Raw genomic sequence first — 14,936 nt, forward strand, 5'->3', positions numbered from 1 at the left:
AAAATTTGAAGTGAACACGTAAAATGTGAATAAAATAATTAAATAATTGGTATATGAAGTTTAATATTATTGCACATAGAATTTCTCACATAAAATATCAACAGGCGCGGCGTGCCACCGCACGGGCATGAAAATTCAACATGGCTCGCTAGCAAGTAAGTACCCAACATAATGAATTTGCAAGACAAACAATGATCTTGGCGATAATATGCAATGATTTCTCCGACGTGGCACTTCTTCGCATGTACCCCAACGTCCTCAGAGAGATGATTCCATCATTACATACAAAGGAGCTAAGACACCCGTTGGACAGGTAGAGGAATTTGCAAAAGCTCTTGACTACTTCATTACAAACTATCTTACCGGGGGCTACACTAGGATGATTTAACTCAACTAGGCCATCCGCAATCATTTACTTTCATGCATTTGCATCATTGTATATGGTATGTTCCATAGAACGGTCTCTATAATGTGCCAGTAAGTAGACCTTATTAGTAGCGTGTACACTTCCGTTCATCAGTATTTATCATACATGGTGAGGGAGTCCTGGATTAGGGGGTGTCCGGATGGCCGGACTATACCTTCGGCCGGACTCCTGGACTATGAAGATGCAAGATTGAAGACTTCCTCCCGTGTCCGGAAGGGACTTTCCTTGGCGTGGAAGGCAACCTTGGCGATACAGATATGTAGATCTCCTACCATTGTAACCGACTCTGTGTAACCCTAGCCCTCTCCGGTGTCTATATAAACCGGAGAGTTTTAGTCCGTAGGACGAAGAACAATCATACCATAGGCTAGCTTCTAGGGTTTAGCCTCTCTGATCTCGTGGTAGATCTACTCTTGTAATACCCATATCATCAATATTAATCAAGCAGGACGTAGGGTTTTACCTCCATCAAGAGGGCCCGAACCTGGGTAAAACATCGTGTCCCCTGCCTCCTGTTACCATCCGACCTAGACGCACAGTTCGGGACCCCATACCCGAGATCCGCCGGTTTTGACACCGACATTGGTGCTTTCATTGATAGTTCCTCTGTGTCGTCGCCATCAGGAAGGATGCCTCATCCCGTCTTTAAAGACGACACCGTTGCTAAGGGAGCTTTGGCTGTCGGCCAAACTCTCCGGCTAGGCGGTTTCCTTATGACCGCCTGTTCGGCTGCTGCGCCGACGATGACCTCTCGGGTCATCGAAAGCAATCTTCACGTCAGCTCGGAATTCGCTGAGCAGCTAGATCCAATGGAGCTCTCTTCCCTAAACAAGCTCTTGGATCGCATCGCCGCCCTGGGAGTCGCTACGGATTACGACCAGATTGGGCCTAAACCCGATCTGAGAGATATTAACTCTCCCTAGGTCACCCATCATGTTGCCGTGGTAGAGGGACAGTGCGGCGACCCTTCATCTATCTTAAGGACTAGCTATGTCCGGATTCCCGATCCCTCCAAGCCGGATACCCGCGGAGGGGAGGATATCACTCAAGACCTGAACTTAAAGTCAGGCGACGGACTAGATTCATTGGGCCGCATCCAAGAATCCCAACGTCCGAGTTCGGAAACTCCTTGGCCCCTGGGTCTCAGATTGGGTGAGGTTTCGGATTTGATTCCACCCACCCACCCATACATAAGCGATCTATCCAAAATTAGGCAAGAGCCCGAAGAAACAATACATCATTACTGGGCCAGATTCCTCCTGGTTATGAACAGGATAAAGGACTGCCGCGAGGAAGACGCAATTTCATTCTTCTGCAATAATTGCACGGACAAGGGGATCCTCGACGCCATAAGTCGCCGTGATATTACACGCTTTGCTGACTTGGCGTCCATATTACGAAAGTACTGTGCGATGGAAAGCGCCTAGAAAACCGAAACAAAATTTTGGGACAATCCGGCCTTGAATTCAAACCCGGTCCGAAATAAAAGGGTGCATCATCGTCAGACACCCGGGTTCAATACCAAAAGGCAAAAGCCCTCTACAGGGCACGGAACTGTACTGGAAGGATGGCTTGATGGACCCTGTAAAATTCACAGTGCAGAGGGTGCCACACCAACTCACAGCCTTAGAGCATGTTGGATACTCCGGCAGGTGGCAAAAATTGGCGAAGATCTTCTAATTCCAGAAGCCACAGAAAGCCACCCCAGAGAAACCAGTACGGTATTAACAGTCTTCGAGACTTCCGCATCAAATAATATGCGAAAAAGAACACTTCGCGGCCTTACCGAAGTCTACCAAGTAGCAACGATAAACCCATGGAGTGACACGGCTATTACTTTTAACGCCAGTGACGAACCTAAATTCCGAACAGCCCGAGCACCAGCCGCATTGGTCCTCAGTCCAATAGTGGACGGCTTTCGTCTTACCAAGGTACTCATGGATGGCGGCAGCGGATTGAACCTCATTTATGAGGAAACCCTTCAAAAAATGGAAATAGACTGGAACCGCATTGAGCGAAGCAGCACAACCTTTAGAGGAATAATCCCCAGTCGGGAAGCGCGCTGTACAGGAAAAATCACACTAGATGTGGTGTTCGGCACGCCGGATAATTATAGGTCCGAAGAGGTCACGTTCCAGGTGGCCCGTTCAGTAGCGGATATCACGCTCTGCTAAGGCGGGAAGCGTTTACAGTCTTCCAAGCAATACCCCATTACGGGTACATGAAGCTCAAGATGCTCGGGCCTAACGGAATCATCACTCTCGTTAGTGATCTGGACATAGCACTCCGCGCCGAAAACAAGACAGCCGCACTGGCCCTCGAGGCGCTATCCGAAGCCCTAGCGGCTGAGGAACTGACTGCGCTGCGCTCCACGGTGAATAGGGACGATGTGATACTCGATAAAAGATCCAAGTCCACCTCCTTTAAACCGGTGGACGAAATAGTCAAATTCCAGGTCCATCCAACGGACCCCAATAAAACAGCTTCCATCGGGGCACAGTTACACCCTGGTGTAGACGCCGCACCGCAAGCCCAGTCCGAAATAAAAGGGTGCATCATCGCCAGACACCTGGGTCAAACACCAAAAGGCAAAAACCCTCTACAGGGCATGGAACCGTACTGGAAGGATGGCTTAATGGAACCTATAAATTTCATAGTACAGAGGACGCCACACCAACTCACAGCCTTAGAGCATGTTGGATACTCCGGCAGGTGGCCAAAATTGGCGAAAACCTCCTAATTCCGGAGGCCACAGAAAGCCACCCTAGAGACACCAATACGGTATTAACAGTCTTCGAGACCTTCGCATCAAATAATATGCAAAAAAGGACACTCCGCAGCCTTGCCGAAGTCTACCAAGTAGCAACAATAAACCCATGGAGTGACACGGCCATTACCTTTAACGCCCGTGATGAACCTAAATTCTGAACAGCCCGAGCACCAGCTGCATTGGTCCTCAGTCCAATAGTGGACGACTTTCGTCTTACCAAGGTACTCATGGACGGCGGCAGCGGATTGAACCTCATCTATGAGGAAACTCTTCAAAAAATGGATATAGACTGGAACCGCATCATGCGAAGCAGCACAACCTTTAGAGGAATAATCCCCAGTGGGGAAGCGCGCTGTACAGGAAAAATCACACTAGATGTGGTGTTCGGCACGCCGGACAATTACAGGTCCAAAGAGGTCATGTTCCATGTGGCCCCGTTCAGCAGCGGTTATCACGCTTTGCTAGGGCGGGAAGCATTCACAATCTTCCAAGCAATACCCCATTACGGGTACATGAAGCTCAAGATGCCCGGGCCTAATGGGATCATCACTCTCGCTAGTGATCCGGACATAGCACTCCGCGCCGAAAACAAGACAGCCGCACTGGCCCTCGAGGCACTATCCGAAGCCCTAGCAGCTGAGGAGCTGACTGCGTTGCGCTCTACGGTGAATAGGGACGATGTGGTACTCGACAAAAGATCCAAATCCACCTCCTTTAAACCAGCGGATGAAATAGTCAAATTCCAAGTCCATCAAACGGACCCCAATAAAATAGCTTCCATCAGGGCACAGTTAAACCCCGATGTCGACGCCGCATTGCGAGAGTTCCTACAAGAGAACTGGGACATTTTCGCCTGGCACCCTTCAGACATGTCAGGAATCCCACGCAGGCTGGCCGAACACAGCTTAAATATCCTAAAAGGATTCAAGCCAATCAAACATGCTCTTCGGCGTTTTTCCGAACCTAAAAGACAGGCCATGGGAGAGGAACTAGCCAAGCTATTGGAGGCCGGATTCATCAAAGATATCAAACATCCGGACTGGCTAGCAAACCTGGTGATGGTACCAAAGAAGGACAAATCCTGGCGCTTGCGCGTTGATTTCAAAGACCTTAACATGGCTTGCCCAAAGGATCCCTTCCCTCTCCCCCGCATCGATCAAATTATCGACTCTACCGCAGGACATGATTCGTTGTGTTTCCTCGACGCATACTCCGGCTACCATCAAACAAAGATGGCAGAGTTAGATCAAGCTGCAACGGCATTCATCACACCATACGGCCCATTCTGCTTCAACACAATGCCCTTCGGGCTCAAAAACGCCGGCGCAACATATCAGCGCATGCTTCAGACATGTCTGGCAAACCAGATCGGCAAAACAGTGGAGGCATACGTAGATGATGTGGTCGTTAAAACAAGACATGTCGAATCTCTAGTAGACGACTTGAGGCTAACATTCGATAACCTCCGAACATACGACATCAAGCTCAACCCGGAAAAATGCATTTTCGGCGTTCCAGTCAGAAAGCTCTTGGGCTTCATTGTATCCGGTAGAGGAATTGAAGCAAATCCAGCCAAGATCTGAGCTCTGTCACAATTGGATATCCCGAAGGACCTCAAACAAATACAAAAATTAACCGGATGCGTGGCGGCTCTAAGCCGCTTTATCTCCCGCTTAGGAGAAAAGGCCCTACCCCTTTACCGCCTCCTTCGGCGCACCGAACACTTCGAGTGGACGGATGCAGCCACGGCCGGACTCGACGAAATAAAAGCCATCTTGGCAACAAACCCAGTCCTGGCCGCGCCAAACATTGGCGAACCAATGCTATTATACATTGCAGCAACCCATCAGGTCGTAAGCGCAGTGCTCGTCGTCGAACGAGAAACGGACGGACACAAATTCCCCCTTCAAAAGCCGGTCTATTATGTGTCCACTGTCCTTACTCCGTGCAAGTCACGGTACCCACATTATCAAAAGATTGCGTACGCGGTATTTATGGCATCCCGGAAGCTGCGACACTACTTTCAAGAGTGTTCAATAACAGTAGCCTCGGAAGTGCCACTTAACGATATTATAAACAACCGCGACGCGACGGGCCGGATTGCAAAACGGGCCATTGAGCTCCTCCCGTTTGACATAACTTACAAGCCATGACGAGCTATCAAGTCGCAAGTTTTGGCCAACTTCGTCGCAGAATGCACGGAGGCCGAACTCCCTAAAGAGTACGACACATATTCAAACTGGGTAATGCACTTTGACGGCTCCAAAATGTTGGTCGGTCTAGGGGCTGGCGTCGTTTTGACGTCCCCCACAGGAGACACAGTACAACTCCAACAACGCAGCCGAATATGAGGCCCTTTTACATGGTCTCCGGATGGCAGTATCCATGGGCATTCAACGCCTAGAGGTGCGCGGGGACTCGAACCTCGCAATATCCCAAATAAATGGAGACTTTGATGCCAAGGATCCAAAAATGGCAGCTTATCGCAACGCCGTCCTAAAAATGTCAGCTCGGTTCGAAGGGCTCGAATTTCACCATATAGCTCGGGAAAATAATCAGGCGGCAGATGTCCTGGCACGCATCGGCGCAAAACGCGATGTAGTCCCCCCCAACATCTTCTTGGAAAGGCTGTTCAAGCCGTCCGTAGTATGGGAAGGGGAACCTGGCAATAGCAGCCCGGACCCAACCGCACTGCCCGACACCGAACACTCTGACACAATTGGAGGCTCTGCCAATGAAATAACACCTTCAGCCCACGTAATAATGGTCGTCATCGCCCCGTGGATAGAACCATTCCTCGCCTACCTTACCAGGCAGGAACTCCCTGAGGACCAAAATGAGACACGCTGCATAGTGTGGCGATCTAAAGCCTATAAAGTCCATGAGGGAGAGCTTTATAAGAAAAGCACTACCGGAGTCCTTCAAAGGTGCATCTCCGAAGAGGAAGGGCGGAACCTCCCGGCTGAAATTCATGCCGGACTCGGCGGACATCACGCTGCAGCTCGGTCCCTTGTAAGCAAGGCCTTCCGTACATGCTTTTACTGGCCGACGGCCCGGGCAGACGCCCAGGACTTAGTCCAACGATGCGTCGGTTGCCAGCTTTTTGCAAACCAAAGCCATATGCCACCCACCGCCCTCCAAACTATCCCCATCACTTGGCCCTTCGCGGTCTGGGGGCTTGACATGGTTGGACCCCTTAAAGGCGGAACCCACAAGAAAAAATACTTACTGGTCATGGTGGATACGTTCACCAAATGGATAGAGGCCAAGCCTGTTAAGACGGCCGAATCCGGACCGGTGATAGACTTTATATCCGGGGTTGTACACCGTTACGGCATCCCCCACAGCATCTTCACTGATAACGGCATGAACTTTACGGTCGATGACTTTACGGTCGATGAGGTAAAACTCTGGTGCAAAAACATGGGCATCAAGCTCGATTATGCTTCCGTCTATCACCCACAAACCAACGGCCAGGTCGAACGTGCAAATGGTCTTATCATGAACGGCATCAAACCCAGATTAGTGCGGTCCCTTAAGGAATCTAATAGCACTGGGTAGAGGAGCTCGACTCCGTACTCTGGGGCTGCGGACCACGCCGATTCGCACCACCAGATACACACCATTCTTCATGGTGTACGGCGCAGAGGCAGTTTTGCCCTGCGACATAATCCATGACTCACCTCGAGTGCGCATGTACGAAGAAAGAGAAGCCGAGCTCGATCAGCAGGACAGTTTGGACGCCTTGGAGGATGAGCGAGACGTGGCAAAAGCCCGTTCCGCATTCTATCAACAGCAGGCTCGAAGATACCAAAGAAGAGAAGTACGGGCCAAAAATTACAATGTTGGCGAATTAGTTCTACGCCTGTCGGACAAGAAAAAGGACAAACTCAAGCCCAAGTGGGAAGGTCCCTTCATAATTGACCAAGTCCTGACTGGTGGAGCGTACCGCCTGCGAGATGCATCGGATAACCGACTCGAGCCGAACCCATGGAACGCAGCCCGTCTACGAAGATTCTATGCCTAGCGCCGGACTCTGTGTTCGTCTCCTTCCTCTGTCCATTTTTTACATACTTTCTGTCTTGCATTTCTCTCCTTCTCCTCTCTCTTTCTCTTATAGCCTTTAAAGGCTCATAAAATGACGCGCTATCCGCGCTCATTAAACCTGGGGGCTTCTTTAAACAGAAGCTTATTTATACGGGCTTCATGCCCAACACATATGTCACACTTCCGCATGTACCTTTTATTCGCCATGATATGCATCGATATGACTTAAGTTTTGGCCAAGCTGGGTTGCCTGGCTCCTGTGCTTACCCCTACGTTCCCGATTGTTCGGCTAGATGGTAAAGGGAGCACCTCTGCGATTGTTACTGCCGGGTTAGCCGGATGTGTACCTCAGATTGGGTGAAGCCGAAAGCTAGCGTTCTTAAGGGAATATTCGGTCGGTGAACTAAAGATGGTCTTTTTTTAATTATCTATACGCCCCCAGATGTTTTTCCTGCGCCTCTTTTCGCAGAATGGACATGCACTTTAGGGCATGCCTCCCAGGGAAAGGAACCCCTAACGGAACTATTCTCCCTGAAAGATGTTTCTTACTAACCATGTAATATAACATAACTAGTTGGGCACTTGTATGTTCAAGCATTAATGACCCCTACGCCTGGTCTCCATGCATACCCCGGTTCTTATATAACCGCGAAGGTATTCGGACACACTCCGGACCGTCAGGTCCCGAGGTTGAAGCGAAAAGGTCGGCCATGACAAACGATCTACAATCCGGCTAGAAGGCATTACACATGTCAATTAAAATTACATAGTTAATCTGATTGATTGTATTCCTCTTCAATACCATCTAACAGGCTGTCTAGTTTACAGTCCTGTTGGGAATACTTTCCGGCCAACTCTACTTGGCCGTATACTAAGCTCACAGGGATCTCCTTCCCATCGGGCCCTACGGGTCCGACCTTGGCCATGTGGTTTGGATCGGCCTTCGTGTACCGCGTCTTCACCATGGCCCAGGCCTCCCTGGCGCCTTGACGGTAGGCCGACATCTTCCACAATCGGAAGCGCCGTCGCGCTCCCTTCAGCTTCTCCACAAGCTCTCCAAGGCCTTCGGGCATGGAGACGGATGGCCACAAGGCCTGGGCGACGCCTTGCATCACCTGCCGAACTCGCTCGTGCAGTTGTGAGAGCTCGGGCAGAAGGTCACCCATAGAAGCGGGCATTTTCTCTGCAAGACGACCTGTTAGCATACCTACAGACATTACTCTGTTAGTCGACTTCCTCACCGAACTCTTTTTTCAAAGTTCGTTTAAGCACTTACTATATATGTCGCGTCGAAGCCACTGATTCTCCTTCACGGAGTCCAACATCTGGGCACGAACGTCCTTCAGTTCAACGCCCAGCTTGGTGTTGGCATCTTGGAGATCGTTCTTCTCCCGCCTCACCTTTGTCAGCACGCTCTCACCAGCCTTCAGCTGGCGTCGGAGTTGTTGCACTTCCGGATTTAATCCGGCGCCATCTGCAATTTCATTTGTCAGATTTGCACCCACGCCGCACCTCGCAAAATACTTATCTTTCGAAGCGTATATTACCAGAGGGGTCTCCTTGGGCTCCCCTGCCGCGGCTAGTGCGGCCTCAAGTTGGGCTTTGCACTCTTCCAGCTCATGGGACAACAGGGTATTCTTTTCTGCAAGAACCTGCATAACAGATGATCCTTAAATCAGTTATTCTAACTGTTTCAAGTCTCGGGGGCTACTGGTACATATATATAATTACCAAATTTTTCTTACCCGTATGTCTTTCACATACTGCTCTGTGGCTCTGGCTAGACCATTTTGAGTGGCACGAAGGTACGCGTCTCCCGAATTGAAGGCATCCAATGCCTCTTGGGAGAAACAAGCATCGCAAAGAACTGTCCGGCGACGCCTGTGGTTCATGGCACTCTCCACCTCGGAATTGGTGGCAGACAGCCTGTCTGCATCCTCCGTTGGAGGAGCGTCCGGTGCGCGCCTCGTGTTCGCCTCCGCTTCCGGACTAGGCTTTGGAGCCTGGCTGGTGGAGGCGCGATTGGCAGCCTCTCCGGATATAGTCCGGCGAGGTCTCTTCGTCCTGAAGAGAGCACGAGCGTTAATATGCCTCATAGGAATAACATCTGGGAATAAGGCGGCGCGCTATACCTTTGCGCCGGTGCCTCAGTCCGGACCGCACTTCTTTTCAGCTCGCGGGGCCTTGCCGCCCCTCGTTGGCTAGTCGCCGCAGGCTCGGCCTCCCGTCTCAAGGACCTCCCCTGCAAAACACGGTTGTCATACGGCAATCGAAAACACGCGAGGACAGATCCCTTTTCAAAGTGCTGGGACTCCGATCTCAGTTACCTGCGAGGCTGGGAGTAGACCTGGATAATCGGCCGTAATGGCCACCAAGGCGTTGTCCTTGCTCAATTGATGAAACACTCCATCAATCAGCTCCACAGCTAAGTCCGGATCCTCTTGAGAGGCCGGGTCAAGGGACCGTCCCGGATCCTCGGGTTGTGGAGGAGGGCTGTTTATTTCTTTAACAGCCTGGCGCAGTTCCTACGTTAAAGTCGTTAGACTGAAAATTTAGCAATGGGAATATAAAACGGATGGGCAAGTAAAAGTGTCCACTTACCCAACTTGGGGGATTGTACATAGAAAATCCACCCCGTGGGTTGACGCGGAGAAATTCCTCCTCTTCTCCCTTGGACAAAGCGGACAAGGTCTTTATTAGAGCGGCAGCCGAATCCGGCCCCTTACGGCTGTAGCGGGTGGCGTCGTCCTCCCCGTTGAAGTCCCACATGGGGAGGCCTCTATACTGAAGCGGCTGCACCCCTCGCATGGTGCATGCGGCCATGACCCCGATCATGGTCAGTCCGGAATGAGCTAACAATCTTATCCGGCCCATCAGGTAAATAACGTCCCTGTCACTTTCCCTCCGAGGGCTCCGTGGACACCAGCTTAGGCGCTTCTTTAGGGGAGCACTGTCGAACTCCGGGAGGCTGATCCAGACAAGATCTGGCAGCGGGACGTCCTCTATATAAAACCATTCCGAAGGCCAGTCCTCGGATGCCTTCTTTGGGGTTCCGGATAGATATCCGGTCCCGGCGATGCGCCACACTTCGGCTCCGCCCACTTGATATATCGACCCCTCCTTAGAGCGGGGCACAAGGCAGAATAGCCTTTTCCACAGCACGAAATGAGCCTCGCAGCCCAAAAACAGCTCGCAAAGGGCTACGAAGCCTGCGATATGCAATATGGAGGCAGGCGTGAGGTTGTGCAGTTGGAGGCCGTAGAACTCCAGAAGCCCCCGGAGAAACGTATGAATTGGAAATCCGAGCCCTCTTATTAAGTAAGGGGCAAGGCATACCCGCTCTCCTTTGGAGGGATTAGGGGCGCTCTCCGCTTGCTCTCCGCCATTATAGGTGGCAAGTCCGGCTCGAACCGGGACCATATAGGCCGGGGGGAGAAATCCCTTGGACTGGAGCTTCACTAGCTCGCTGTGCGGGATGGAGCACCTCTTCCAATCTCCAGGCTGAGGGCTGGAAGGGCGAGAGGAGGAGCTGCGGCGGCCGGCCATGATAGAATGGACCTCTGTCGGATACGCTCTGATGAATACTCGCGGAAGGGAGAAGGTGTGGTTTGGATCTAAATCCTCGTCCCCTTAAATAGGCGGCTCATTCACGCGGCTAGGGGTGTAAATATAAAAAACACCCTGACTTTTCGTATTCGTTTGACACGTGGAAAATGGCCATCATTGGGCGTAGAAGCCAAGGAGCACTACATTTACAAGAGAGAGAAGTGCATATATCAACCTTCAACTCTTTGGTCGGTCTAATATACACCCCTCATCTATTATACCGTCTAAGTTGCACCCTCCAACTATCAAAACCAGACGAATTACCCCCCTGTCTCACCTTGACCCTGGTTTTGGTCCAGTCAACTCGTCCAGTCAGCATGCCATGTCAACAATGAAATGAATATATAATATCATAAATCGATAATTTGAAAAATATCTAATCTGCTGGTCAAAATTTGGCAGCATTTTGGTGCCATTTGGTACCATTTGAGCATCATATGAACAAATAAAAAGGCTTGAACATAACTGGTCACATATACATATATATAGGTCTGAAACACACATACATAGGTCTCACATACATATAGATAGGTCTGATACACACAAAGGTCTCACAAATAGGTCTGACACATATGTCTCACATAGATAGGTCTGATCGATACCCAAACCTCACAAGCACACAAATAACTCTCAATTTTCAAATGCCAGCAAGCTTCGAAACCGAGCATATTTGGCCTTGCCAGTCCCCTTGCCTTTGTTACTGCCATTGCTACTGCTCCTCTCTTTGGTAACTTTGCTGCTAGTTGTCGCGCCAGAAGTACCAGTGCAAACATTGACATTCACATTCGAGCTTCCATGTACATTGAAGGTATTTCCAGAGAAATTATTTGACCTACTGTTGTTATTAGTTGGCGCCCTTCTCTTTGCTTGTCTTGGTGGTGCCATCTCCATGGTGGCCCTTCTTTTGTGTGAAGTGCTTTGTTGTGAACTCTGTAATAGAACAATTAGATGTACTACATTATATCAGCAGTGGTACAAAAAAGAAAGTACGACGGAAAAATATGGTGAACGAGCTTACCAGAACAGGTGCTTCACTTGGTGGACGAGCACTTCCCCTAGGAGCACTAGGCGTAGCAGAAAGTGGAGCAGTACCACTAGGAGCAGAAGCAGATGGAGCACTAGCACTAGGCACTCCATTTCTTTGTTTGCAAGTTGTTTTGTTGTGTCCACTTTGCTTGCACAAGCTACACTTGATCACTGTGCCAACCTTGCTAACTTTGCTAGTCTTTGGTTTTTCTTCCTCTTCTCTTGTTCTACACTTCTTTTTCCTACCAGGCATATTGATGTGCCCATGTGCTTTTGGTTTTGGTCTCTGAGACACAGGCCATGCAGCTCTTCCCTCAAGAGGTTGCAGACAATAAGCATAAGTTTTTTTGAAATTATCCACTCTGTAGCAATCAGCAATGTAATCATCCAATTTGTTTGTAGTGCAGTGTATGCAGCTGATGGCATGCGAGCAAGGAAGGCCTGACAACTGCCAATACCTACAACTACATGTCCTGTCATGCAATCTGACAGTGTACCTATGTACTCTTGTCTTCACTTCATATGCATCATTGCCATTAAAAATTGCATGACAATAAGCAGAATAATCTATGCTTTTCTGTAGCTTCTTCAGTACTTTTGGACAGATGATGCCAGTCCAACTTTCCATTTCACTTCTCATTTCTTGTATCCTGATCATAATTTGTTGCCTAATTGTTTCGAACATTGTTATCACCAGATATAATCTAGCCTCAACTATCCATTTGTTAAAAGTTTCAGAAATGTTGTTGTCCACAGAATCACAACAACTTCCTAACCTGAACCAAGCCCTGCTCCAGTGTTGTGGGCCTGTGTTCATAACATCCCTTGCTCCATCAGGTGTGCATTGTGCTAACTTGGCCCTTGCAAGATTGAACAACATTGTGCAAGGTGCTTTTGCACAAGCCCAGAATAGCTTTTGCCAGTCCTTTTCCCTATATTTTTTCCTCCAGTTAGCATATATGTGCCTAGCACAATTCCTATGCTCTGCCATTGGAGCCCAGTGGTGAACAGCATTCAATATTCCTTTTTGCTGATCAGAAATTATAACCCAGCCATCACCATCTCCAACTTTCAGATCATTAAACAACAAGCTACAAAACCAGTCCCAAGATTCATTGGTCTCCTTATCCACAAGTGCCCATGCTATTGGATACATCTGATGATTTGCATCTCTACCAGCGGCACTTAATATCTCTCCTGCTCTCCCTTTCAAAAAACATCCATCTAAGGATATAACTTTCCTACACCCAGCTAAGAAGCCCTTCTTACAAGCATCAAAGCACACATAAAAGTGGTGGAATGTTGGTTCTTCAAAATCTGGGTGAAGCTTGACCACACAAGTAGTCCCAGGGTTGCTTCTAAGTAACTCAAGTTGGTAATCAAACACTTGGCTGTACTCTCCCTCTTTAGCCGCAAGCATTTTTCCAATGACAAGTGCTTTTGCTCTCTTGATTTTGGATATTGACACATTTGCAAACATTTTTTCCTGCACGGTTGACTTTAATTGCTGGATTGACCAGTCTGGACTTGACATTATCAAACTCTCAAACTTTTCTGCAATCCGTCTACTTGTAACTAGTGCACCATCTTTCCTTTTTGGACAAGTGTGTTCCTCCGTAAATGAAGTAATCTGCCAACTTTCAAACTTTGATGTTTTCCTCAACAAACACACCCAAGGACAATGAGGCCATGTGCACTTTGCCCTTACTCTGACTCCCTCATCTTTTAAGAACTTGATTTCTTTTCTTTCCTTCAGTGCATAACGAATGATTGCATCTTTGAACTCCTTCTTCCCACTAAATGTCATACCCAAGGTGAACTTGATCACTTATGCTTTCTTATTAAACCTAGCATATTCAGACTCACGCTTGATAAGTTCACCATCACTATCCTCGTCATAAGATTCATCCTCTTCGACACTTGAGTCATCTTCATAATTGCCTTCAGGTTTAACTACATTCAATGCTTCAAACTCATACTCAAGTGCAAGTTTTTCAGCTGCCATCTTCTTGCTCCTTTTGAATTTCTTGTAATCTTGCTTAATAGCATCTGCCTCATCGTCATCCGATGAACAATCTGGTGGCACAAAGTCACTATCATCGGAGCTGCTTTCTACATCAATTGGCTTTTCCTTTGCGGACTTCTTCTCATCAGCAGTAGCTACATAATCGTCTTCAGCCCAATCTTCTTCCTCACTAACTTCTTCATCTTGCACGGCCGGATCCTCCACATACACATCAGCCACACCTACATCTGTTGTACATGCTGATAGTGTTTCAACAGACTTGTCCTCAGACAACATCAACAATCCATCAAATAAATCCTTCCCAGGGAAGAGCCAGTGCAATTGCTGTCCGTCCACTGTGACATAATGCTCACTCAAACATTGTTGAATTCTCTGTAAGCTCAAGGTTGCTCGATCTAAAAAGGACATTGCTTCTTTGCCCCCCACATACTGTATTGTCTTCCCATCATTGATAAATTCCCCATTGAAATGAAAACGGACAACAATACAATCTACTGGATCCATAACCTATGATTACAAAAAAATAAATGAGATAAAATCACTTTGTTGCAGAGGACCCAAATCATCCCTAAGTGAGCCTTATGAACTATTCTGTGAAAGACGGAGAAGATGGTAGAAGTGGGCGGGGGAATATTGCTCACCTAATTCTTCGCGTCCTCAACCTCGCGTCCGAGCGCTGGAAGAACTTGGCAAGCTATGGCGGCGACGATACTTCACCGTCGAGATCAGCCTAGGGGCTGCGGGCTCTGCTTGGAGTTGGGGTAGGAGCTCTGCCCGTGGAGGGGATAACTGGAGGCGGCGGCGACAGCTTCAGATCGGCCGGTGGCGGGAGCAACTCAGGCAGCGGTGAGGAGAGACCGGGGCGGCGGCGCTGGTCTCCTCGGGAGAGATCGGGGCAGCGGCGCTGGTCTCCTCGGGAGAGACCGGGGCGGCGGTGGGGGGAGAGGGGCGGCGGTGGGGGGGAGAGGGGCGGCGGTGGGGAGAGATCGGGGCGGCGGCGCTGGTCTCCTCGGGAGAGACCGGGGCGGCGGTGG

The 14,936-nt window shown here is 49.3% G+C and overlaps 1 protein-coding gene across 1 annotated transcript; it reads right to left on the reverse strand.

The window, feature by feature from the left end:
- Positions 1-11,480: 11,480 nt before the first annotated feature.
- On the reverse strand, positions 11,481-13,785 carry LOC125535267 (uncharacterized). The gene is made up of 2 exons (XM_048698331.2): positions 11,869-13,785; positions 11,481-11,780 (listed from the first exon to the last, which is right to left on the reverse strand). Exons 1-2 carry the CDS (start codon positions 13,681-13,683, stop codon positions 11,481-11,483), a joined length of 2,115 nt encoding a protein of 704 aa, XP_048554288.2. The 5' UTR covers positions 13,684-13,785.
- Between the last annotated feature and the right edge of the window lie 1,151 nt (positions 13,786-14,936).

Source organism: Triticum urartu, chromosome 2A, assembly GCF_056163025.1.
Source record: "Triticum urartu cultivar PI428250 chromosome 2A, HENAU_Tu73, whole genome shotgun sequence".
Lineage (NCBI taxonomy): Eukaryota > Viridiplantae > Streptophyta > Magnoliopsida > Poales > Poaceae > Triticum > Triticum urartu.

Bases quoted from the DNA above. Each gene is read 5' to 3' on its own strand.
- LOC125535267 (XM_048698331.2), bottom strand. From the start codon at position 13,683: ATGACATTTAGTGGGAAGAAGGAGTTCAAAGATGCAATCATTCGTTAT. The intron at 11,781-11,868 runs GTAAGCTCGTTC...GTTCTATTACAG, and splicing joins CAAGTGAAGCACCTGTTCTG to AGTTCACAACAAAGCACTTC.